This window comes from Cupressus sempervirens, chromosome 6 (assembly GCF_028749045.1).
Source record: "Cupressus sempervirens isolate cs-2001-9-10 chromosome 6, ASM2874904v1, whole genome shotgun sequence".
Lineage (NCBI taxonomy): Eukaryota > Viridiplantae > Streptophyta > Pinopsida > Cupressales > Cupressaceae > Cupressus > Cupressus sempervirens.
Window position 1 is genome coordinate 103,884,999 of NC_143123.1, and position 27,963 is coordinate 103,912,961.

The 27,963-nt window shown below is 37.4% G+C and overlaps 1 protein-coding gene across 1 annotated transcript in view; it reads left to right on the forward strand.

Annotated features, from left to right (window-relative positions):
- Window positions 1–27,963, forward strand: part of LOC149551457 (uncharacterized) — a 154,287-nt gene that overhangs the window by 27,454 nt on the left and 98,870 nt on the right. Inside the window, exon 5 of the mRNA XM_089786966.1 lies at window positions 26,511–26,639. Coding sequence (XP_089643092.1) covers window positions 26,511–26,639 — 129 coding nt within the window. The remainder of the gene's footprint in view (window positions 1–26,510; window positions 26,640–27,963) is intronic.

The following is a 27,963-nucleotide window of genomic DNA, read 5'->3' on the forward strand; positions in this document are numbered from 1 at the left end:
TGAAACCTGATACTATTGTTGCTCACAATTTTCATTTCACAAGCCTTCTTGCATTTTTCCGTCTGGGATTGTCTTTTGGTTGGTTTTATTTTTTCTCACTTTCTCTTGTGTGTACACCAATTCCCTCTTGTACATAACAAGGGTGGGATGCACCATGCCCCTCGATTGTTATTAATGGCAATGTCCAACTGCACAATCATTCAAGACATTTTGCAGCCCAAAAATAGAAATGGCTTTATGGAAAAAACCTAGTGTTTTAAACTTGACGTTTAAGAGAAGTAAGATAGGTTTATTGCTGTGGATATCATATCTGTTGTTGAATTTGAAGATGAACACTGGATACATCATGGTTAGGATCATATCAGCGCTAGCTTAAAAGGTCACTCTATAATCTCGAGTAATTGCAAGCTAGCAGATTTGCTGCATAATTACTGGAAGAATGGATCTATGTTTTGTTGGAAATCTATTTGGGAAAGTAAGACGGGGAGGGGGTGAATCAGGATATTCAAAACTTTTACTACTTCTAACATAAATCATTTATGACATCATCACCATAAACCTTTATCAAACTTAACTTTATATCCAATCAATCATTCACTGCAATGTAAATCAGATCTAAAGTCTACTTGCATGAATAAATCAAACAAACACTTAATCAACACATAACACAAAGATTTGGTAACGCATAAACCCTCTAAGGTGAAGGTAAAATTGCGGTGTGGATGACACCGACAAAATCTTCACTACTGCAGCAATAAAGTGTGCCCATTATGATGATCTACCTTGTGAGGGGTCTGCTCTGTTGAGAGCTTACAAGACCATTAATTCTACTTTGATTAAAGGATTTTAACTACACTATTAAGTGAGCACTTTGTTAGGATATTTACATGGGCTTGTTAGGACCACTCTGTTAAGAGATTTACCTTGAAACACCTATAAGAATGTATCACAACCTGATCCTTCAGTTTGCACTTGAATGCTGATAACAAATCTCCTCTATACAATTTGATATCACCTCTTTGTGATAGATCTTCAATAACTCTTTACTGTACTGCTCGGTCGCCTTACCTCACAACTTGCTGATTCACCTTCAGCTTCGCATACATGCAATCCTTAAACTCTCAACAATGAAATTAGGTCTAAAACGCTCCTTAAATAGCCATCAAATGAAGCTTCTAGATCTCAACGATCGACCTAGATTCATCCTTTTTGCCGGTTAGTCCTTCTAATTTTCTGATTTTTTGATCTCATTAGGGATTAATGATCCATAATTACAGGTGTAATTACCTCTTTGACTCTCTCCTAGATCATAAAAACATGTTTTTTTACTTGGAAAAACGGTTTACATCAGTGTTTTTGTCATTGTAAACATTTATACAAAACTATGTTACTCAACACATGTACCTTTCTGATGCTCGACGCATACTAGTTCTTTATGTTGTCACTCGACTTCAACTGTGCTCGGCTTCCATAACGCTTGGCACATGTGTTGACTTGGCAACCACTGTATACTCGGCGACTCTTGATCTGCTCGGTAGTAACTACTACTTGGAAACAACTGATTATATACATCACTCGGCCTAGATAGATTAGCTTGGTCGCAATGTTGACCTACTAACTCTGCCTTATAAATGACTGAGTGTTTTGCACTAACTGACAATACTGGATTGCCTTTAGGGTCAATAATCTCCCCCTTTGGCATTAGTGGTAGAAACACTTTGTCATGATCAAAACTTGACATTCCAAAACTTCAAGATATGTACTCCCCCTTAGGATGTAATCATGTTGTAGCTTGGTCTTTACATGTATACTGTTTTACTTGCATTTTCAAAATTATTTACAAAAGACTTTTGATTTTACATCTCCTCTTTCTTGTTATGGTCACCACCACCTCCAACTCTGCAAGTGCTTTGGTTTATTAATTCTGAACGATCTATCCTCCTTCCCTGACTCAGACTTCTTTACTTGCTAGCCTCATTGTGGTGGTTCTAGTGTTATGGACTATGTCATCACCTCTTCCTCCTTCATTTCCTCCATTCACAACTTCACCATTTCTTGTCTCCCCTTCGCTGATCATGCTCTTCATAGCATTGCTCTCCACATCTCACCCTGTTTGTCGCCTTTCCCCCAGCCCCCTTGCATTCCATCTGGCACTACCCACACCCCTCCCGCTTATACTACCCTGAGGGGGATGATGAGCTCTTTTCCTACTTCACCATTTCTCATCTCCCCTTTGCCAATCATGCTCTTCTTAGCATTGCTCTCCACATCTCACCCTGTTTGTCGCCTTTCCCCCAACCTCCTTGCATTCCGTCTGGCACTACCCACACCCCTCTCACTTTTGCTACCCTGAGGGGGATGATGAGCTCTTTTCCTACCATCTTAGGAGACTACTGACCCTTGCTAGTGTCAGTGACTCATATGTGGTCTCTGCCATTTTTGATTTACTTGCTCATGCCATTTGGATGTTCGCTCTCCTTTTTATCCCTCATTGCTCTCCACGCTTTCTCAGGTCTAAGCGTCGGAATACATGTCCTATGAACCAATGGATTGATGCTGATCGAAAAGCTTTCCATCGCTTCGTTCGCTTCACTTTTAAGACTCATTCTCTCGCTTTCACCCACCTGCGTTTCTCTTACCTCTGTTTTCTTCGCCACAAGAAACGTTCTTTTGCCCCTTCTCAGTGCAGATTCCTTTGCTCCACGCTTATTCAAAATCTCCAGATCTTCTGGCGCACCCTTTTCCCTCGGTGTCTCCCCCTGCTCTCCACCCTCGACTTTCAGTCTTTGACCTCCCTCACCATTACGCTTTATGACATTCCAGGGCAGCCATTTCTGCATTCCACTCCACCTCCATACTGCCATTTGTTCACCCCCTCTAGTATTTATGAGGCCATTAGATCCATGAGATGTAGTAGAGCGGCTGACAAGGATGGTTTTTAGTCCGAACTTTTCAAACTTGGTGCCTCTGTCCTTGGATGCTACCTTCCTACACTCTTTAATAGAGTGGTCTGCATTGGGTTTCCTGAGTTTTGGTTGCGACATGTGATTTACCCTATTCATAAGTCTGGGCTTGCTTCTGACCCCGTCAACTATGGGACCACCATGATTGGACATACATTTGCCGAACTTTATGCCATTGCTCTGAACACTATGCTATCCAGAGAGCTTGACAGGAGAGGCCGTGGAGGTAGAGGTTAGGCCAGTTTTCGAGTGGACTACTAGAGTATGGATCATATCTTTACGTTGCGGGCCATTATTGAGGAGGCTAGACACCGCTCTAAAAAACTTTACTGCTGTTTTGTGGGACTTCCGTAAGGCTTTTGATTTTGTTCCCAGGAAGGCCCTATTTTAGAGACTTAGTGAGATTGGGATCTCACTTATACTTTTGACTGCTATTATGAGACTATACGAGAAGGTGATTGTAGATTCAGGACTCCTGAGGGCTTTTCTATTATGATTTAGAGGACCATTGGGGTGAAGCAGGGCTTCCCCCTTTCTCCCACCTTGTTTGGGTTGTATATTGATGAGCTCAAGGATTTTCTTATGAACTCCTCACAACTCGGCGATGGGTGCTATTTGTATCAGGTTTTGATCTTCATTTGCCTTTTTGTAGATGATGTGGTTCATTTGGCCTCTTCTCCCGACAATTTATAGAAACTCCTTGATGGTTTGGCTTCTTTTTATGATCAACGTTAGCTCGTGGTCAATCTGAGTAAGACTTGGGTTATGATCTTTAACTGAGTAAAGATCTCTCATCTTCATTTTTTCTTCCAGGGGTAGGAGGTTGAGATTACTTCTTCATACATGTATCTCGGGGTGAAGTTCTCGGGACCCCACTTCAGCTTGAGATCGACTATTTAGTCTAGAGTCAGTAAGGGCATGGGTTCCTTGGCCATGCTTGAAAGACAATGCTTCAGACATCATTTTCAACACATTTCGTCCAAGCTATCCCTCTTGGACTGCTTGGTTCGGCCGACCGTTCTTTATGGCACGGTGTTTTGGGGACCTTATCTTCTTCTATTAGATTGTTTCTCTAGAAAGCGTGTTTAGACGTTGCTTTTACGACACATCATTAGATGTCATAGGCTCACCCACCACAGCATTATCCTGGTCGAGTTTGGAGCTCATCCTTTCAAACTTGCAGTCATTTTTTAGTTGATCTAGTTTCTTCATCGGTTTCAGGGTTTTGCAGATTCGGCTGTCGACCGACATAGATACTCTTACCTAGCATTCAAAATAGTATTATTGTTTGTTTTGTTTACCTTTATCAGTGCTGGAGTCACACCCTGCGTTTCTCTTTGGGCTCCTTCAGAGTTGGCTCCCATCGTCTTTGGGTTTAGACTGATCACCGTATGGATAGAAATGAACGGATCTGTCAGCTATGTACTTTGGCAGAGGTTGAGAAGGAGACTCACTTTATATTTCGTTATCCTATCTATTATGAGATCAGAGGGAGATTTTACTGCCTATTTAGAGATTGCTTTTCTTTTTCAGTGTTCTTCAGCTATATTGACTAGCGATGCCTTGCACTTTACCTCTGGGAGGCCACCCAGCTCCTTGAGCATTCGCTTCACTCACTCATACCTCAGTGCCATATCTCCGATCAGCTCATCACCAACTTTTTCTCCCCTCTGTCTCTGCCACGGGGTGCGAAAAGGCCATCCAACATCACTCGCTCCAGATCGGTGAGACATTTCACCAGTCTGTCGAGGCAGCGACACTCCTCCAACAGTTCTTGGCGATGATCTAAGACTCTGGATCGTCCATGGTTATACCCTTCTGTGACCGATTTCTTTGCACCAAGGAAGGATCCCTAGTCCTTACCTTGGCTTTTGTTGTTTTGTGTCTTGTTTTCTTTCTTCTTGGACACCATTTGGTGCTCTTGCTTTGATCAACTCTTTTGTTTGTATGCACAGTCCCATAAACCCTTGTGGTTTCCTGTTGGACATTAATATGATTATCTTATCTTATCTTACATCTGAGCATCAAATTGACTCCATATTACTCCAAAAAAAAAAATATATAACAAAGTTTCAAAAATTGATAACATACATACATGATCAGATAGTTCCCCTTTGTCATACATATACACTTGCTTGCTTACATGATCATGCATCATTGGGCATTAGATTAACTGACTCCTTATTACTCCAAAAAAAAAAAAATGTAACGAAGTTTCAAATTTGATAACATACATACATGATTAGATAGTTCCCCTTTGTCATACACATACACTTGCTTACTTGATCATGCACCATTCCCCCTTGTTTTTGTCACTTATGACTCTTAAGTGATTTTCAATTGTGGTTTTGGGACGATCCTAAATTCCTTTATAAATGGATTGTGCAATTTGGTAATGATTGTCGTTGTGTTGTCCCAATTGGCCTTCAAAGTGTGAAGTACTCGTTTTTCTATTTCTATCTTGGCCGCTCGATTCACCATATTATTTGCAATGGATAGGTGCCGGTCCCTTATGAGATCCTTAGCAGTTTGTATGTGCCTTTGCATTACTTCCATATGAGGTAGCAAAATTGCTTGAATTGAATTCACCTCAGTTCTAATATGGCACACTTCCTGTAAAAGTTCTTATTGCCTCCCTCGTAAAAATCTGATCTTAGATAAATAAAGTGAGCTGGTGCTAGGATCCATGCTCAACTCTTTGCTTCCATTTTGTAGATCTTCATCTATCTTATCCATCTTCTCCCTTATAGTCTTGCAGTAAGAGGGAATATCATCACACAACTTTGCAAACAATGTATATGCATTTGTGGCTAACTGTTCTAGCTTAATGACAAGGGTGGAAAGTTCAACTTGCTCGATTGCTATCTCACTAGATACTTTCTCCATCAATCTTTTGTGATATTTCGTCGCTGCACTTTACATCAACTTCTCTTGAATATCTATATTAGGATCATTCACTTCCGCTCAAGAAATATATTCGTGATGTCATACAATACTTGTTTCTTTTGATGTTCTCTTATATTTGGGCTTGCTTGGCCATCCTTACTAATGACTCACTCAAGATTACCATATGCTCTTCATTAAGATTTGTGGGCTACAAATCAGGAATTATGATCTCCTCATTTAGAGCAAAAGGTTTACCTTTGACTGCTTGAGGTGATTGCTTCACCTTCTTTTTCATTCTCTTCCCTTTGCAGTTTGGTGTGCTGGAGCTGCACACACTATGCAGTTGTAAAGCTTGGGTTTGTATAGCCAGACTCGGTCTCTGTGGCTCAACCTATTCTCCTTGGTTCTCTGAGGTGCATCTTCTGTCTCCTTCTCCTCTCTGCTCATATTTGTAGCCATATGCTGTACAAACTTGTCTTATTTATCCTCTCCTTGATCAATTTGGAGTTCACTGGTGGAACTCAGCTGGCTTGCTTGCTTCATTCCCTCAATCTGAGGTCGTGAGGCAATTGGTCTTTGATTTGTAGTAAACTTGTCTGCTTTGTTATTTTGGCTCTCATCTTTCTTCCCACCTTCTTCACTCATACCAACATTGCCCTATGTGGCATCTTGTCACCGTTCTGGCTCAGGTGTATTACTTTCTTCATTAGCTGGCACACCCTGCCACTTGGCATCACATTCTTTGACATGTAAACTTATTGAAATAGCTAGTGTTGTATCGGTCAGTTGAGTGGACTCCTATGGGCTGATCTTAGGGTACTCTCTTATTTGCACAATCATAGGATTGGGTTCCAACAACTTATCACAAGCTGACATCTGTACTATCTTGATTTGTACAGGGTCTTCACCTTCCTTCCTCGGCTCAGTTGTGACTGTCCCTTCACTTAACACATTTATGTTAGGGCTCTTCTCTGGTTCATTATCAATAACTATTGTCTCTATTTGCCCTTCACTTAGTTGCACCAAATTATTGAATGTATCAACAAGGTTATCTTGGCCATCATCAATATCTTCAGTGTTGTTCAATTCCACATTCTTTACTTTTTGTTGAACGGCTACTGTTCGAGGTTATGCCCAAGGGCATCAGTGGGACGTTCGTAAATCACGTTCAGGGAAGTGGGGTCGCAACAAAGACAAGGCACTAGGCAGGTAACAGACACAGTGGGACCAGGGCATCACATTGGAGCATCACAGCGAGACCAGGGCAGCAGACACAATACCAGACAGGGTTGAGATCCTAGACAGGCTCGTTTCCAAGGGCAGAACGAAGACTGGGCCCAACACATAGCAAGATAGTGGCAGGCCTTTAAGCCAGGGGTTTCAAGGTGCACTTTCCGGTTTTTTGTTTTATATATTTGCTCTTGTTACCTTTTGTTTCGTCCTTCTTTCCTTTGATCAATGGAAAAACAAATTGTGGATGCACAAACAATGGGAAAACAAACGGTGGATATGCAAACTATGGGAAAACAAACCATCTCATTGGTCAAAAACGGTCAAGAAATTCTGGTGCACTTTGAAACTAACCATTTAGGGCAAGTCAAAATGGCATCACTTGGCAAGACAGGGAAATATATTTTGGTCAACGTTAAACAGTTCAAGGGCATTTTAAAATGTAGATTTGCTCGCTTGAAGGGTCACATGAAAAGCAAAAACACGGGAAGAGATTGCATAAACAAGAGAAGAAACAGAAAGATGCTGTCAAAATGTGCCCTCCTCCACACTTAGGTGGTGACAGTCATTTGTGTGGTAGCAGCAACTTTTTTGATTTTGTCACTTACATCCCTACCTCCACACCTCTCGCTTGGTGCCTAGATCTTTATGTGCAAGAACTTTTAAGGGCCAAGAGGAGGTTGGAGCTCCTAGAGGCTAAGGAGCAAGAAAGTTACTGCAATATACAGGTGCTAATTGCAGCAAATAAAACTCTTGCAGATAAAAACAACATTTTAAAAGCTCAAATCTCAACGCTGCAAGAAACACTTTTAGTAGGGAAGCTTGAATGGCATAACATGAAGGATGAATGGAAAAACCTGAATGCTACATTGGAAACAAACAAGGTCACAACAAATACTGAGCCATCTCATAATAAGGAGAGAATGATTCTTCACACTAGTTCACTGGGAAAGGCAGAGGTTGAAGAGGAGAGAAGTTTTTCAGAAGTCACCAAAACTTGGGACAAAAACAGAAAATACCTTGATATGGCAAGAGAAGAGGCAAAGATTCGTGTGAACACACAAGACGGAGATGTCAAGGAAAGGCAGCTTAGGGCATTCAATATAATTATCAAAGGGATAAAAGATTATGGGGAAGGTGAACATACCCTCGACTTAACGAGGGATTTCCTATAAGATTTGTTGTTGTGGCAAGGTCAAATCTGCCAAGCTTGGAGGGTTGGCAAACCACACGTTGAGAGAAATAGGCCAATCAAGGTAGTCATGCCCAGCATTAGCGACAAACAAAATCTACTTAACAAAAAACAACTCTTGAGGGGTTTTTGCTTCATTTTAGAGGAGGATTTAACTATGAGACAGCAAGTAGAAAGAAGGATGGAAATGGAAAAAATTAGAACAGCTAGAAATGAAGGCAAAAGAGCTTGGATGTTCAAGGGAAAAGCAATTATTGCTCATTTTGGCCACCGCTCCAATGAAGTGCAGCAAGAAGGCAACAAAGGTGCGGCAACAAACACTTTAACATGCAGCGATACAACAAGATCAACAATCATGCTTAGCGATAATAACTCAACTTCGAGTCTTTCACATCAAAACAAATAGCAATCAAGCTTAAACCAGGCATCCTTAAGTTTAGTTTGTTGGAATTGCAGAGGTTATCCATGGAGATGTGGGCTTGTGTTAGGAGCTATTGCGGAAGGCAAAGACATTATTTGTCTCATAGAGACACATGAGCATGAGGGATGTAAGACCCCATTGTTTGAAGGCTACTGGAAGATGGCAGTGTGGAATGAGGCAGCGAGAAATGGTAAAGGTCATGGAGGTATAATGGTTCTAGTAAAAGAAAGAGAAGGTCGTGCCATTCAGTTGGAAAAGACTCATTCTAGTAAACAATTTATATGGCTCAAAATCGTGAAAAATAACACTCTTCTGAGGATCGCAACCTGTTACTTTGCTCCACAAGTATCGAAAACTGATAAGAAGTGTGGCTTAGATCACAATGACCCCGATGCTGCATTAAAGAAAGATGTTGCTGTTTTTTCGAAGCGTGGGGATGTTCTTCTTGTTGGAGATTTCAATGCTAGGACAGCAAATTGGCAAGCAAGTATTTTCAGCTCCAAAGTAAATGATAACCCTATTTGGCTCACAGAAGAGAGAAATCATCAATGGAAAGAATATCCGAAGACGCTAAAGGCTGCAATCATTTTGGGGAAAAATTGATCACTCTATGTGGCACATTTGATCTAATAATCTGTAATGGTTTGGCTAGATGGGCTAAGTTGGGCAATTTCACTTGCAACACATACAACGGGGCAAGTGTGGTAGATTATGTAATTTGTTCACAGAATTTGTATGAAAATATTGAAGAAGTTGAAATTGGAGAGCACATTTGGGATCTCAAAATTAGATCATAGACCGTTGTACATAAATTTGTATTGGGCAAAGGATAGGCGGATTGGGGCAAAAATCCAAGGCCCTCAATACCCTCCTTCTCAGGGCAGAATTTTGTTAACTTCAGAAAACAGTAACACTTTCAGAGCTCCTCTTGAGGAACTTTGTATGGGACACCTTATGTATAAGCATGGTGTTAACAGTTATGATTTATCAAATTTGATTCATGAGGCTCTTTCAAAATGCAAGAGAGCAAAAAATAGAAAATCTGAAACTAATTGTTTTCCAGCCAATGCTTGGTTTGATAAGGAATGCAAGAGGTCTAGGAGAAACCTAAGGGAGTCAAATAAAGCTAACCTTGACATTAAGGCCTACAAACATATCCTAAAGAAGAAAAAAATTGATTTTATGTTCACAAGGAGAGAGGAGCTAATTTTCTTGGGCAGAAATAATCCCAAACGTTTTTGGAAAGAATTCCAACCAAGGAGAAAGCAAACTGAAAATAATATTACTGCCACCCAATGGTTTGAATATGCTAAGAAACTTTATGAACAAGAGGGTGGAGTGGGATAGCTACCTTTGGTCAACGATACTACAAATCTTTTCACTATGCAAGAGATAGAGACAGGAATTAAGAAGTTAGGTGGAGGTAAAGCAAAAGACCTTGTTGCGCTTCAAGCAGAATATCTGAAGTGGGGTATGAAAACTCTTGCACTGCACATCATTGAAATCTTCAACAAAATCTGCCAAGAAGGGTTTCCGAGAGATTGGACAATCAGCCTTGCAATACCACTTTTTAAGAGTGGTGATGTTAAGAACCCCTCCAACTACAGGACTATAATGATCAATCCCCTCTTTGCTAAACTTTTTGGCAGCATGATAGAAACTAGGATCAACAAATGGGCAGAAGAAGACCATAAATGTGCTAAAGGGCAAGCTGGTTTTAGGCCAAAGCACTCGACAGTGGATCACTGTGTCACTCTGAGACACATTATTGAAAAAAAGTGGGAGAAAAAGGAAGAGGTTTTTTGTTGCTTTGTTGACTTTAAAAAGGCTTTTGACACCGTCCCGAGAGACAAGCTTTGGTTCAGGATGGAAGAATTGGGGATTCCTATGCATCTCAAAGCTGCTGTTCATAGGATGTATGAAGAGGTGAAAGTCAAAATCAGAACTTCAGATGGCATTTCAGAATGTTTTAGGAGCGATATCGCGGTCAAACAGGGCTGCCCTTTATCTTCTACTTTGTTTGGTTTAAATATTGACAAACTGGAAGAGTGGTTAAACATGCAAGAGTGTGAAGGCATTTAGGTAGGTAAATTTGTTATAAAGCTGCTCCTATATGCGGACGATCTCATTTTAATTGCCAAATTTGCCTATGGTTTGCAAGATCATCTATCTTCTCTTGAGCGCTTTTGCAGAATGGTGGGGATGCAGGTCAATATCAACAAGACTAAGGTTATGATTCTCTCTAATAATAAAAAACAGCATCAACATGAATTTTATTACAATGAAAGTGTTCTTGAAGAAGTTGCAGAGTATAAATACCTTGGCATCGATTTCAACAAAAAACTAAGTTGGTCTAGCTGCAGGTATAAAAGGACATTAGGTGGGTGGAAGGCTTTTAATGCTCTTCAGAATAGGTGCTATGAAGCGGAGTTGTGGGATTGGAAAACTATTCAAACCTTGTTTGGTCTTCTTGTGCTCCCAGTTGTTCTTTATGGGTGTGAATTATGGGCCAGCAACACTACTATAGCACAATGGAAGCAAATCGAAGGAATCCAAAAGCACTTGATCACAAGCGAGTTTAAAATCAAAAGCACTGTTCCATTTGATATCATGCTAAGTGAAATGGGGGCTGCTCCTATCGAGGCACTTGCTATGGTTTGCCTTCTAAGCTATTTAAAAAGAATTGAAAAAATGGGAGAGGATAGATGGCCTAAAGTTGTCTTTAGTGACACACTATGTAAGCGAAAAAGGACATGGATGCAACAAAACATCAAATGGATGAGTAAATAGAATATTCAATTCAATATGTGCCCCACAAATAATAAAGAAATAAAGGTCTTTGTTATGGAGAAAAGAAATTGGGGAAGAGAGATCGGGAGGAAGAAACTATATTATATAAATGAGTTCAACCCCACTTGTGATCAACTCCAAAAAGCGTACATAGGAGCCAACATTTCTTGGAGGGCTAAAATTCTTATTGCTCAACTGAGAACCAACTCTCACCAACTTCGTTGTGAGACTGGGCGTTGGAAGAGGCCAAAGGAGGCTTGGGAAGAGAGAATTTGCAGATTTTGCAATTTTGGGAAAGTGGAAACTGAATAGCACTTTATTTTAGAATGTGAGACCTACAAGGATAGCAGAGATAAATTTGCGGATACTATATGTGACAGTTCTTGGCATAACCTATTCAACGAAGAGTACATTGAGCAATTGGGTGGACTCGTCATCATCCTACACAAGAAGCGAATAGTGCTACTTAAGTCTACTTGAGTTATCTTGCTGTCACATAGGCTATTTTTAGCCTCGTGGACGTTCAATTTTTTATCTATCTATCTATCATCTGGTATCAAACCAAAAAATATTTTCCACAACACTTTACTCTCCTCTATGATAGTTTCAACTTTATTCTTCAAGACCAAAAATGCTCTCCTTTTAGGAATATATTTGTTATTGTAATCCTTTAGTGCCTTAGCAATCTGCTTTTTATTCAATTTAGGCATTATTTGGGCAAGTGCGACTCTCTTATTTGCCTCTCGGTCTTCAGTGCAAATTTCCATTGTTGATCAATTCTTTCATACAATTTATCTGGAGTCATGTTTCTCAACTCCAATGGTGTATATTCAAATTTTACCATCATATCTACAACTGCCTTCTCTACTTTTTCCTCATCTACCTTACTCAATTTATCATATATTTAATTTTGCCATCATATCTACAACTGCCTTCTCTACTTTTTCCTTATCTACCTTACTCAATTTATCATATTTTACCATAGTAACACGGGGATGCGTCTGCCCCTCCCTAACCCCCCTTTTTGCCCCACGATTTTACTAGCAACACGGGGGTGCTCCCCCCCTTTTTGCTCCACGTCCCGGAGACTTGGGGACTCCGTCCTCAGCAGTGCCACTAGATTTCGCCACCTCCACTGAGGATGGGGGACGTCCTAATGTTGACTATTTTCTGATTAGACTATTTATGTTCAATGTTCAATGTTCCAATTCACTCCAATGTTCAAGTATTTACTCTTTTACATCTTTATATCTTATATTGCAACACATCTTTTCAGAACTAGCATTTAAAGTACCATATATATATATATATTGTTCCCTGGCCAACGATGTTGGATATTTAAGGACAATGTTCTTAAAATTGATTTGCAAGCTTAATAGATTGGTACTAGATGATTGGTCTTCTAAGAATTGGACCAAATTCTTATAATTCCATCTCAAGACATCTCTTCTTGTTCAATTTCTTTGTTTGATACAAATATATTTGAATTGTGACAAGGATTCATTGATTGCTTGAGATTGTATAGAATGATTTGATAGTCCAAACAATAACTTCAGTAATTATTATATGTATAATTTGGATATGTTCCTAATGCATTGTCGCTTCAATAATGTTGAATGTGAATGTTCATGCTGAAGAATCTTAGAATCTCAGTTTAATCCTTTATTTGTTGCCAAGGTAATATTCTTCTTTGAGTGAGATTCTCTCGACTATATTTGATGATGCCCTTTATATATATTCAATGTCTGCCAGATACTAGAGAAAATTATATGAAATCTCCAACTCTTATGTTGGCAATTACTTGACCGCCTTGGCATAGCCTGCTATATATATTTATGTTTGATTTATGACATGTACCAATATTCTTGATGCATATGTTGACCCGTTTGAACTGACTGTGATTACGAAGTCTCCTCTGTGCCTGGATGTGTATTATTGGTGATTGGATTGTGACGTACTTCTGAAGGACTCTGTGTTTAGTCTAGATATCTTATATAAACTTCTCTACCTTTCCCAGACATTTCCAAACCACACTATATTGTTTAGATACCTTCATGTTTCTTTGCTTTGGTTGTCTTCCTCACATTATCATATCTACTATTCTAGAGCGAATTGGATTCAATGATGATTGGGCTTAACCTATTCCCCTGTTTTACTCGGTTTTGGAGCTCCTTTTGCTTGAACGTGGAATGTACACATGCTTGTAAGGTGGCTTGTTGACGGTTCCTGGGAGGAAGATCGATGTTGGTCAAGGTAATATGTTCGATGGCCATGACATTACTCCACTTTTGCTCCGCTCTTTCCATTCTCCTGTATCAAACATGCCCCTAAATCATTGGGCTTGTCCCTACTTAGAATACTCGAAAGGGTATGATTCCAATTTGCGGCGGTATGTTACAAACCACACTCCTTTGATATCCTTCCAATGGGTAGTGCCCCCAAATAACAAATGGCTATTGATGGGTCCTTGCTTTGTGCATGATTGTTCTTCCCTGTTTTTGTGTACAGTCCATATCACACAGTTGCCAGTTTAATCAATAGTTAACGGATAATATTTATATCGCTAAAGACTTGGAATGTATTCCTTGCGTATGTGAATCCTCCTTTTTTCCCCCATCTCTAATGGATGCCTGGGTCTTCATATATTTGGCGTCTAAACTCCATCTTTGTTGCCTCACGTATAATAGGTAATGGTCACGACTAACCATTGAGTCATTTAAGTTTGGTTTTTAGTATAAACTTATGTAGTTTATTTTATTTATTAATTTGTTTCACTTACTTTAATAACATATTTTTAACTATCTTCGTATTAATAAATATATTAATATAATATATTCTAAGATGATCTTATGAATATGATATTATAATAATAATTTATTTATAAGTATATTTATTAATTACAATTATTATCATGTTGATTATATTGATCAATATATTTATTATTAGTTTCTTATTATATTAATAATAAATCGTATTATTATTATTAATTATTATTTATTCTATTATTAATTAATATATTATAAAATTTTATAAATATGGGAACATGACATATATACACACCCCATCCTATCCCCCACCACCGTCCCCCCGCTATCCCCCAACCGTCCCCAAATAAAGACCCTTTTGTCCCCCCGTCCGTTCCGTCGTCCCCCGTTTCTCAGGGTGGTGTAACTATGTATTTTACAAAATGAAATCCAGACAACCCGATACTTCCCCTTATGTTTTCACATACCTCGTCGATAGATTGGGGCTTTTTATGCACTGCCACCTTGAATTGACTGAAATCATTTGAATCAATCTTCTCCTCTTCTTCTTCATCGTCCTTAGGCATGATGAGCTTTTTCCTTGATTTCTTGGTTTGTTTGCTAGGCTCTGCCTCATCAAAGGTGTTCTTTCTTTTTGTTAGGCTTTTTCCTTAAAAGTGGTTTTGTCTTTCTTATCACTCCTTTCTTTTGTGTCTCAGCAACTGGAGCTGTTGTTGCCCTTTTTCTTTGCCTAGTCACAATCTGTGTGGTAGGTGAAGGCTTAGCTTCCTTCTTCTTTCCTTTGCTGCCCTGAGGCTCGGCAACAACAATCTCTTTGCCCTTTTTCTCAGCTTCTTCTTCATCGATATGTTCCTCTTTAGTTGCATTGGATAAGTCTTCACCTTTACCTTCAAAAATCTGTAAAGGCATGTCTTGCTCAACTCCTCCCAAAACTTTCTTCAAGTTCTCAATCATAGCCTTTTTTTTCTTATTCAGCTTAGGAGCATTAATTTGAACAGTAATCTTCACCTTTGTTGACTCATACCTGCCGAATGGCTCGATATTTTTGTCAACTTCCTCAGCCATCAATACAATGATTGCTACTGTGACTTCATCAATGTTAACCTGGTATGGTAGAGGTCTTAACCATGCAACCCTAGGTAAAACTGCTTGTGCATAAGTGAAATCAGTGTTTACCAAGAAACATATATCATCATAATATTTGTCTACAAGGGATTGTGGTATCCTAGACCTATTCTTCATTTTCCTTTTAAATTCTTCAAAGTAACCATCCATAATGGTCTCAAAATTGTCGACCATTTGACTTATGAATTCATTAATTTGTTGCGTCACTGGTTTCTTCTTACCCCAGACTACATTGCCAATGGTAGGAAATGAGTTTTGCACATAAAAGAAAACACAACTAATCCAAGATCCAAACTTGCACAAACTGATTTTCGTTTTCATTATACTTCCCAAATTCTCTGTTAGCTGTGCAAGTTGGAGATCTACAAGGTCATAATTGTGATCTTTCTTAACAATCTTCCATCCCAAATCTACTGCAACACATGGCACGCTATTAGGCCTGCTTGACTGGTAAAGTGTGTGTGCAATGACTCTGACAATAAATGCAATCTCCGCATTCCTAATGGTAGATATTGACATTCCTCTTTTGTTCCATTTAGCGAGCGTGTTGGCCTCAATTGCATATTTTCCTTGATAGCAAATGGTTTTAACCCTTTTTGTGACGGCGTATCTTGTAACATGATGAATAGTCTGCTTTGTTACCTCCACTGATCCATTCTCCAACCATAATTTCATATCATGCACACGGCTCAAAACTTCTTTGATCCATTCAACTTAAAAATTCCTTGGAAAGTTTAGGGCATGAGTCAACCCTTTTTCGACACCCTTCTTGTGTTCTTCCTTTAGTTGTCCATTCTCTCACAACTTATCATAGGCTGCTCTCAACTCATACTCTCCAACTTCTCCTATGTTGCACATATAACATGATCTCACATTGTGAATCATGATTACCCTAGGTGGGATTGATGACAGGGCACTCGAGGAATCAACCTTCATCGCAATTTCAGGATACACTCTAAATTTAGGTGGGGGACAAGCAGTACTTTTGACCAATTGAGCGTTACTAACCTCTAACTTCGTTTTCTTCTAAGTTGTGGATGAGCTTGATCCAATTTCATTAATTTAGGGTTCATTCACGAATAGTGCACAACTCGGCTTTGATGCAACTGCCCTTGATTCTCTTCAGTTGTCGATGACACGGACCAAATTTGTCACAATCTTGCTCAAATGCTCACAAATTGATCGAACTCAATGCTCTGTTAGAAAACTTGAATGTTGTGTGATAGAAATGACTTATAAATTCACTATATAGCTTGGAAATTTAAATTTTAGGGCCTCATCAATTCTCCGTACGTATAGTGGGTGAGTTACAATTGTCTCAACCATTGCAGGGAAACTCGGTCATCATACTTATAAACTCATACTCGGTTAAAACCATAGTTCGGTCATAACTGATATTGTAACTCAGTTGCACAACACTTTCAAGACTCCAATGCTGATATTTGTTCATCCCTAACACTTCAACTCATCACCAAAGTACATTACTCAATTCAATTCTCTAATCTATCCTTGTACATGCATTTACATGCTGATCTAGACCTTGATTTATACTATCTTAGGAACTGATTTATGATTTAACAATTTGAAATACAGTTCCATACATACCTCTTTACTTAGTTTGAGGTGGGGGAATCACCAAATCCTTTGGATTGGGTGATCACAACTTCACCATTTGAACTACTCTCCTTCAGTTTTCTTTTTCCAGGTTCTATTCATCCGAGTTCTCATTTCTTTAGTATTGACTGTTTACCTTACATTGACCTTTGTCTTTCCATTGTTCTCTTTATTATTTGATATTGGTGCTCGGTTCATGCAGTCTCTACTTAGATGACCGATCTTCTAACAGTTAAAGCATATTGGTCCAAAATTCTTCCAGTTTCCTTATCTTCCTCTAAATGTATCCTTGCACTATTTGTTGCACTATGTCCATACTTTCCACATAACTGACAATTGACCCAAGTATTGTAATCCCAATATATAGTATTGCCTTGCCTAGTTGCTTTGCCTTTGCCTTTAGGTGCCCAATTGTTCTTTGCTTTAGATCTGCAGTCTTGTTTCTTATGACCATACTTTTGACCATGTGTAACAGTAGCCTTCAAATCTAGATGTATCTTGTGTCTCACTGGTCTTTGATCTACATTCATGTGCTTGATGTCCATTCTTGTTACAATTGAAACAATTACCATTGAATTTAGGTTTAGGATTTGACTTACCAGTTTTGCTCTTGCAAATGTTTTTTGTATGGCCTGGTTTTCCATAGTGATAGCATGTAGGCTTCTTGTTCTTAGCATTTCTTTGTTCTGCATGCTTTGATGACTCTCCTTGCTTGGTAAATGACATGAACTAGGTATAACCTAGTCCAGTAGTGTCATGAGGTCTTCTTTGTGCTCTTAGTTGTTTATCAAGTTGCCCCATAGCCTCTCGAGATTTGTTCATTTTTTCCATGATTTCTTTCTCATCTTTCAGTTGATTTTTCTCAGATCTCAAATTTTTAATCTCTTCCACCTTCCTAGCAATCTCATGATTGGCACTTAGTAACTATTTAACCATGTCAAATTGATTGTGAATCAACCTTTGTACTTCATTGATCCTTTCATCGAGACTTGTAGCCATTTGCCTTTTATCTTCATCCACCATTACCTTGTCTTCTTCAACCTTTTTCTTTTGTTTAGTCACTTGACAACCTCACCGACTAGATTTCATTATCTCTTTTCAGTGCTTTTATTTCTTCATTCAGAATGTTGTTCTTCTCCAATAGATCTGCTATTGCTGCATTAGTTTCACTAGATCTGCCTTCATCACATAGGTCTTCAATGCTTTCTTCTTTGTATTGTGTCATTTTGTTGAATTACCATCTCCTTCGTTCTCTTTAGGGATTTCTTTAATTCCTCCTTTGCAACCTTGACTTGCTCAAATGTAAGTTGCAAACCAATCGTTTGATTCTCAATAACCTTTCCCAACTTGTAGGCTTCCATCTCCAAGATCTTTGACTCTCAAGTGGTTAGAATTCTTCATTAGAGACCTCAACTTTGATACCAATTGTTGGAAATCTATTTGGGAAAATAAGATGCTGAGAGGGAGGGGGGGGGGGGGGAGAGGGGGTGAATCAGGAATTTCAAAACTTGTACTCCTTCAAACATTAACCATTTATGACATTATCACCATAAACCTTTATCAAACTTTGACTTTGTATATAATCAATCATTCACTGCAATGTAAAATCAGACCTAAAGTCTACTTGCACGAATAAATCTCACAAACACATAATCAACACATAACACAAAGATTTGGTAATGTAGAAACCCTCCAAGGTGAAGGTAAAATTGTGGTGGGGATGACACCCACAAAATCTTCACTACTGTAGAAATAAAGTGTGCCTGTTAGGGCTACAAAGTTTGATCACTTCTAATGATCTACACTGTGATACCCTATTAAGAGCTTACAAGACTGTTAAGTCTACCTTGATTAAGGATTTTAACTACACAATTAAGTGAGCACTCTGTTAGGAGATTTACATAGGCCTGTTAGGACCAGTCTGTTAAGAGATTTACCCTAAAACACCTGTTAGAACGTATCACAACTTGATCCTTCGGTTTGCACTTGAATTCTTATAACATATCTCCTCTATACAATCTGATATCACCTCTCTGTGATAGATCGTCAATAACTCCTTAATGTACTACTCGGTCGCCTTACTTCACAACTTGCTGATTCACCTCCAGCTTCGCATACATGCAATCCTTAAACTCTCAACAATGAAATTAGGTCTAAAACCCTCCTTAAATAGCCATCAAATGAAGTTTCTAGATCTCAACCAACGATTCTTATTCATCCTTTTTGCCGCTTAGTCCTTCTAATTTTCTGATTGGTTGATCTCATTACATAAGGATTAATGATCCGTAATTATAGGTGTAATTACCTCTTTTACTCTCTCCTAGATCATAATAACATTTTTCTTTACTTGGCAAAACGGTTTGCATCAATATTTGTGCCATTCCAAACATTTATACAAAACTATGTTACTCGGCACATATACCTTTTTGATGCTCGACGCATACTGGTTCTTCATGTTGTCAGTCGACTTCCATAACAGTTGGCCCATGTGTTGATACTTGACGACACTTGATCTGCTCGACAATAACTATTGCTCGGCAACAACTGATTATATACATCACTCGGCCTAGATAGATTAGCTCGGTCGCAGTGTTGACCAACTTTGCTTTATAAATGACTAAGTGTTTTGCACTAATTGACAATATTGGATATCCATTAGGGTCAACATGTATTACCCACTCACAGGTGCAGTGTACAAGTTTATAATCCCAAAAGACTAGTATGGAAAACCATTTATGCTGTTGACAGCGCCGTATTGTGCCCTGATCATATATTTCTTAGTGCTATGGATTCCAATGACAACCACAGCCTATACTAAACTTTTAACATAGTCAAGAGAGTAGAAGAAAATATATAGAGTGAAATCAAAATGGGTGCAGATTTTTGGAGTGTTATATTATCAATGGCTACTACTGTTCAAATTTGATATACCATGTGGTTGAATGGATAGTTTCAGAAAATTATGAGTCTTGTATGTTTCTATCTCCTATTTGAAATTACATTGAGCCAACTATTAGGAAATTTGTTGATTTCATGTTCCAAAATAGTTATTTAGATTATTATCATAAACAAGTTACAATTATCAAGACCGCCATTTACTCCATAATCATTGATTAAATGTGGATGAAGTCACACGATCGTTAAGAGAAAAGGTCTTGAGAGCCAACCCAAACAAGTTAAAATATACAGAATAGGTACCATTTCCTTGCAAGTTGGTCACGTGGATAAACATAACAAGTTGATGAAGCTTATGGTTATAAAGGTGGGTATAAGCTATTCTTTATTTCTTCTTTCTTTCTAAGTTCAAATAAATATTATATGGGATAATATATGTGGCAATGAATTATATACATGTATATATGTATAATTACATTCATTGTAAATGATATTTAATAATTTTATATAATGTTTGTTAAAAACAAAGAGATTCATTATGGGAGTACTAAGGTAAATTTTGAGTATTATGCCATCTTACTTCTGTAATTGAAAATATAAAATAAAAAGGTAATGTTACAATTATTTATGTTATTGGTAGTAATAGGCATGAGTTAAATTACTAACATCCTAATCAATGTTAATATTCTTCTTTTTATTTCTATATATATTATAAGAGCTATTTGCCTTGATCTTTTCCAAGAATGTTCTTGCAGGAAAAGAAAGATTGATATCAAATCCAAGGGGAGTCTGACACTTCGTCAAAGACAACTTTGGATGAGGAGCTTTGATGATTGATATTCAGAGGGAGTTAGAAAGTCCTTGTGTATGACTATGATTTTGATGGGCCTATCCCTTGTGTACATAATTAGGAAGTGACGACTTCCAAATGATTATCACTTGTATTTGTAGAAGTTATTGAAAGGTGATGATTTTTCAATAACTTGACCTTCTATTGTGATCGACAGTCTCTGTCTAAAGCAGATCATGATAGATTGTAAACTTTCATGGTGGATTAAGTTCCTTAAATAGATCCATCACCATCTATTATGATGAACGTCTTATGATGTTTAAGCAGATAATGATCGATGATATCTTACATGGTGGATTAAGTTTATCAAACAGACCATTGCCTTATATTGTGATGGACATCTTATTATGTTGAAGCATATCACAATAGAAGATTACTTGCATGGTGGATTAAGTTCCTTGAAGAGACCATGGCTATTCATATGGTAAGCATTATTGAGAATGTGTTTGCACATACCTTATGAATATTTTAAGTAATTAGTGAATGTCATGCGACTTAACATTCAAGAGGCCATTAGTATTGATATCACGAGGTAATATCTAACTGGTGGAAATCTTCTACATCCTTAATCTTGCTAACTTGATATTACATTGAGGTAACATGTGTTTATCCTCTCTAGCTAGGAGGGAGTGTTGAAGTTTTGTAGCTTAAGTCGGATGATTATCATTATTAATGGACATGTCCCGCGAAGGGACATGTCTATTCGTATCTCATTCTCCATATAAATAAAAGTGATTGCTGCATTCAAAAACACATACCATAAAATGGCAGTGCCATTACATCTGCAAGAAATCCTCCTAAAATCAACACCTGCAATTTAAGGTATATTAACTTGATAAACACAAATAGTGTACCTTAGCCCACGGTGAATAATACATAATATTCCAATGACACTTCAGAAGCAAGATAGACATTAATAATTTTCAGCGAATGAGTAATGAGCTGTAGATAAACAACAATTTCAGCAACAAGTAGGATTGAAAATTATTTTTTAGAAGCTAATTACAGAATGACAGTTATAAGCTTTAGAAAGCTATTTCATGGGAAAATAATAAAAAAGCTGATGGTGATTTCTACTCTAAGCAAATACTGCTTACATGCAATGCCACATTTATTTCAAATTCTGTCCAATATTAAATCTAAACTGGGTAATCTTTAGTTAGATTCTAGGTAATGATGACAATAAACTAACCCTAGAAGTCATATCTATTGCATGAGAGGAGATCCAAAACTAATCAACTTCTAAAAAAGCTGATTCAGCTAAAATGAAAAGGCAGCTAAAAATTGCACAAGCCATGGATATATCCAAAATAACAAAATCTTTATTATGCTATTCCCTTAAAAAATGCTGATTGCTTGTTGGTTAATAGATTGGCCTTATGGAAATAATGGTTAAAATGACTCACTTTAACCTAGATGCAAAGATCAATAAGTACCTAATAGTTGGAGAGATTGCTTATTGGGTTAGCAATCTTCTGAATTTTAGAGGTACATTTCCCTCGTAAGATCTATTATTGATTTTCTCAGGTATGCTTTAAGGAAAAAGTGAAAAAACCCGACTAGTATTTGCCAATCACCATAGTACAAATGCGGTTATGGATTTACAATAAGAGGGGAAACAAAATAAATGACACAAAGATCGAGCAAAATCCATGAACAACTACAATCAGGAAAAAGTAATGAGAGATTTCTATCAGAAGTATGCATATAGATAAAAACTCCATGCTCATAACCAGTTGTGATGGAGTGATCATAGAGAATTGCAAATTGTCACAGGAATAATACAACTGCAAAGAGAATGAATGAAACAGAGATTTACTTTGCCTCTTATTTGAAGAATAACTGAAATTCAAAGATCCCAGCACCTCTATACAACAACGAATAATCAGAAAGAAAAACCCCTGCTCATTTTCCCTTTTTTTCAAAACTGAAAACTGAAACCTCCTTCCTAGCCAATTCTCATTCTTGCATCCAAGTGCAGGGTTTCGGAAAAAGAAGTCATCTTTTTCTTTTTAAACTGATTACCAATTTAAAAGTTTTCTCCCTAGGTCCTTTGGTTACTGTAACTAATTCGTCAAAGTCTAATACAATATAAAAATATATGGACCACATCTTATCATGAATACAATGTTTAATTTAGTGGAAATAAATTAAAACATAACGAGGACAAAATATTAGCATTTATGAGTTGGTGGATATCTAGTGGTAGGTGACGCTTCCTATGCATGTTCCATATTATTTTGTGTCTTTAAATAAAACTTGGCCATTAAAAATGGAATGGCAACTTCTTTCTATTAGAATATTGTAATGTTTCTTTAGTGGTCATCGTAGCTAGTCTTTAGTTTACTAGGTAACTTTTATTTTTTTCTTTACTTCACAATTGTTTCTTTTAGAAACATCATCATTGCAAATGTATTTAACGAGCTTTTATCTCCTCTATTTAATACAACATCAATTTACCTACAACATCGATTTCCTATAACATCGTATCAGAGCAGGTCGATAGGATTTCATAAGATTCGGGGAGTTTTTAAGAAAAATTCGAGTCTCATCTGATCTATTCTTTGATTTTTTACAGTAAAAATCGTTGGAGGTATTTTTATTTAAATTTTGTGGTTCTTCTTTTAACATTTTTGATAAAAATTGCAAGCCTAGTTGAGCACTTTGATCATGTGATTTCTTGGTTTGATTGAGTCTTTGATTTTCAAAGTTTACATGTACTTGCATGTGCAAATTCTTGTATTTTGTCGCATAAAGGTTTCTTTGATGGGTCTGCTTAATTGTCCCTTGAAAAGATTTTGACGGGTTTTTCTAATTTTTTCTTTAAATTTTTTTATGATTCTGTACTTTGCAAAGTTGTCAAGGGTTCCTTTGTGGCTTTTAAACCTTTTTTTGAATGATTTGTAATCTTGGGTTTTTGGGATATGTTCCTACAAAATTGTTACCTTTTGCATTCTATTTTGGAGCATCATGCTCGTTTGCAAAAAAATGGAGGGTTTGGCAAATTTTCCTGAAAATCGTGACAGTTGTACTCAGTATATCTCTTGCTATAGGGAGGGATAACTTTGCTATCCAACATCAGGTTGGTTGTTTTATGATGATTTCTGGTTATAAGTTTTGCAAATTCTGGGAGAGTTAGTGGTGGACTCCGCTCTGTGGCAGTCAGTGGTAGGCTTGTCTGTATTTGTGGAGCATCCTAAAGAAGGGTGAAGCCTTCTCTTTTTTTTTTCAGATGGGTTTTGACAACTCTTTGCCATTGACATTTTGCAGATCCAGGAGGGTCTCAATAACACGTTCTCAAAAATTTATGGCCACAAGACATGTATAGTCTTTTGCAGGGTAGTTAGACGATGACCATAAGAGAGGGTATGAGAATATTGTAATATTTCTTTAATGGTCATCTTAGTTATTCTATAGTTTATTAGGTAGTTTCTATTTTTGTCTCCAGTTCACATTTGTTTCTTTTAATAACATTGTCTTTGTAAATCTATCTAAGGAGCTTATCTCCTATGTTTAGTACAACATCAGTTTACCATAACTTGCCAGTCTGACAAACATCAAATGTAGATATAAATACATCTAGAATCTTTGATCAAAATTACCAAGTGTTGAATCCACACTTTTCAAATCCCAGTAGCATTCATTATCTCTGGAATGGGTTTGCTACTTCCCTGTCTGTATGATCAACATTTTCTATTTCATGCCACAGAATAAATTGCACTTGTTGCATCAGGAAACTCAAATGCCTCCATGGCTGTGACGGTTTTTGAGATGGCTTTATTTAGAGCCATGAGTATCGATTTGCACCCAAATGAAAGCGATCGAACATTCAATTCTTTAGAAGGAACATATCTATTCCAACATTAAGCATTGCAAAGTGTATAGCATTCCATAACTTCTTGCTGCAATGTTGATACCCAACCAATCTTTGGATATCCTAGTTTATCTTATCTAATTGAAGAGTATAGGCAACAAGAGCAAAACAAAGAGCATCTGTCTCACATTCTGTTAGACCATTTGAGTAATCTTTTATTTGCCCTGCTTTTACCCTTTCTCTTCCGTCGCTGTGACATATGTCATCGCTGTCACATAGAAGTAGTTCCTCCAAAGTCCCATGTCATTCCAATGATTCCAATCTATATGATCACTGTCTCATAACAGAAGTTCCTACGGAGTCTGCATTCTCCCTGGTGAGTGTTATTTCCGTATTGTTCTTTGCCAACTTCGGGGTGATCATTTGAGACTTTTTCCAATGTTCTTGGTTTTCTCTCTTGCACTGGCAAGACTCAAACCATTGTTAGGAGAAATGTAACGTTACTCTGATCAAAATGGTCTATCCGATATTACAAGTGTGTTTGTTGGAAGGATCTGGTAGAACTTTGATCTGCCAAATTTCATAAACCCTTGTGCAGAACTCTAGTTGAGCATTTGAGTCATTTCCTTTGTGGACAGAACCCCTCTTGTATCTTCTGCAATCAGACGGTGGAAACCCTCTGGTTTTGTGTGTTGGCTTCATTTGAAAGTCAAATTGTGCTTCAATGAAATTTACAGGTTTACATGAAATCAATTTACAATTTGCATTTGTAGAAAGTTGGGAATTTTTTTTGTATTTTGTGGTGGCCAACCGCTTATTCAATGTTGGTCAAACTTTAAAAAGGATCACAGGTGGCATAGTGAAAAGCCTATGGAAAATTAATAAACAGTCGGCAAATAAAAAAGGTCAGCAAGCGTCCAAAAGGGGTTTTTTTTGCCTTCGAAGGAGGATGTGGTAGGTTTCAAATGCTTGGTATTGTTTGATTTATGAGTCCCCCATACAGCTAGCCATCCTCCTTGAAAAAGGAATTTTTGAAATTAAAAAGGGCTATGCAGCATGCTACTACCTTTAGTTAAGGTTGGGAGTTTAAGAAAAAATAATGTTTGGTTTTCTTCAAGCCTCTACTATCCTTTCCAGCACAACATCACCACTTTACCAAGCCCATCACAGCTCATATTATTCAAGGATGGGGTATTAAGAAGCCAAACAGATTTCTGAAATGTAGATTTTGTATATTTATCAGCCACAGGCATTGTTGCACCCAACCAAACTCTAAGAAACCTTCACTTGGTTTTTGTTGCTAGCATACCAGTGTCAAGGCCATGACCCATTCCATGAATCAAAAGCAGTAGGAACAACAAAGGAATTTTATTCATAGCATTGGAAATTGGAGATAAAGGATTAGTGTGCATGAAAGGAAGACAGTACTAGGTCAGCTGCCCAGCTTACGGTTGCACATGGAATTATTTCTCTTTTTTAACAATGAGTTAAAATAATAATTATTTAATAGATTGCTGTAGTATCCTTGCAAGACTTTATTCATTTGTATAACAGACCAAATCAATATTCATTCTTTGATTGAATTATTTATAATAAGTATGTATTCAGTCGCTGCTGTATTTTGATCCCCTAAAATAAAGGAGACAAAAAAATCAGATCTTGGAAAAATAAAACATTTTGGGTATTGTCAGGAAACTTGTACAAGGAATGTTTCAGTAAGGGTGTAGAATATCATATTTCCTAGCTTACTTCAAAGATTGATAACTGTATTCTGCTGATTACTTCAGAAAGTACTTGAAAGACTGGTTATTTTCTCACACTTCTTACTGTGGCCTTTAGTATCAGGGGCAGGGAATGCTGCTTTTTCCCATTAGATGATCTATTCTTTCCAAGTATATTGAATTACAATGTGTGCATAAATGTCAAGTTGAAAATGTTTGATGATTCTAAATTTTCATTTATCAGATGGTCGTGTCGAAGTTGTAACATGGATTCCAATTTTACGTCAATGTCATTTCGACCCTGTGACCTGAAAATGACAAAGCTTTTATCAACTCTCCAGACCTTTAGATCCACTTACAGCTTTGAAGTAAGGTAATTGGAATCTGTAATATATGCAGTAAGGTATTCAAATCTGTAATATATGCAACTTTCCTCCGTATTCATTTTGATATTGTTTGGATTCTGTCACATGCATTCATTTATTTTATTATATTTATGTGTGTTCTCTTTTATGTTTGCTTATAATTTGTTTTCTTAGAGCTTGACATACCTCTTTTTAAATTTTCCAGAAAGTGTGGTGTAATACAACTATAATGTCAACAGCAAGATGCCATCTTAAAATTAAGCATGAGAATCACAAATATAATTTGGCGACAATAATTTTATCTTACTTGATAAGTTCCCCTCATAGTCAGTGCTTTGGCTTAGATGTGATGAGCAAGAGTATCTCTTCTGTCAAACTCATCTTGCTCTTGCATCTGGTCTTTGTCCATTAGGATATTCCCACGCAAACTTGTATGTGGTAGTTAATAGATCAACTTAATCAATAAATAATTTGACCACAATTTAAAAACATCTAACCTTTTTATAGCTTTTGGGAGAACTTGTGTCTGTCTGATATATTAAAAGGTGGGTCAATGATTTTGACTCTTTCCTGGGGAAACTCTTAAAAGTTCTGAATTTACGATGTCCCCAAATCCAAACAAGAAAACAGAGAATGCAGTACGGAAACCAACAAAAAAGCCAAAAAAACTCACATAGACAACACCTAACTATAATCATCAAGGAGCAGCGATGACTATAATGGTCTTAAGTAAGAGGTGGTGATCAAGTATGGGGTTTTCATTATGAAGACAATGATCAAAGACACCAAATATTAGAAAGGCAACATTCTGTATGATGTCAAAATTTTATATTCTAATGACTATATTCTGTATTGCACAAATACGTTTATGTACAGTCTGCTGGATAGAGGTTAACTATAGAAAGAGAATTAACCACACAGAATAGCAAATAAAAATGCAGCAATTTCATAAATTCAATACAATATGTAAACCGATGAAGCAAAGTTAGTGAATTGAGAAAGCAAATTAACAACCAATGCTGTGCAAGTAGATTATTTTCTCCATTTTCAGCACTATGGACGGTATCTTAACTCAATCTTAGAAACTCTAATAGCATTATCAGTATTACATGACACCCTCGCAAATGATTTTTATGGGAGAAATAAGGAACCCGTCCCTCCGAAAACCTAGTGGTTGAATTTGGTACCTTATGAATTCTGTAAAGAACATTAAGAAAAAGTTGTCATCCTTATTTTAGTTAGCAAAGAATATCTTGCATCAGTGACAATTTTGTTTTCACAAATACTCATCAAGTCAAAAATTTAGCACCAACAAGTTTCACACATGAGCAC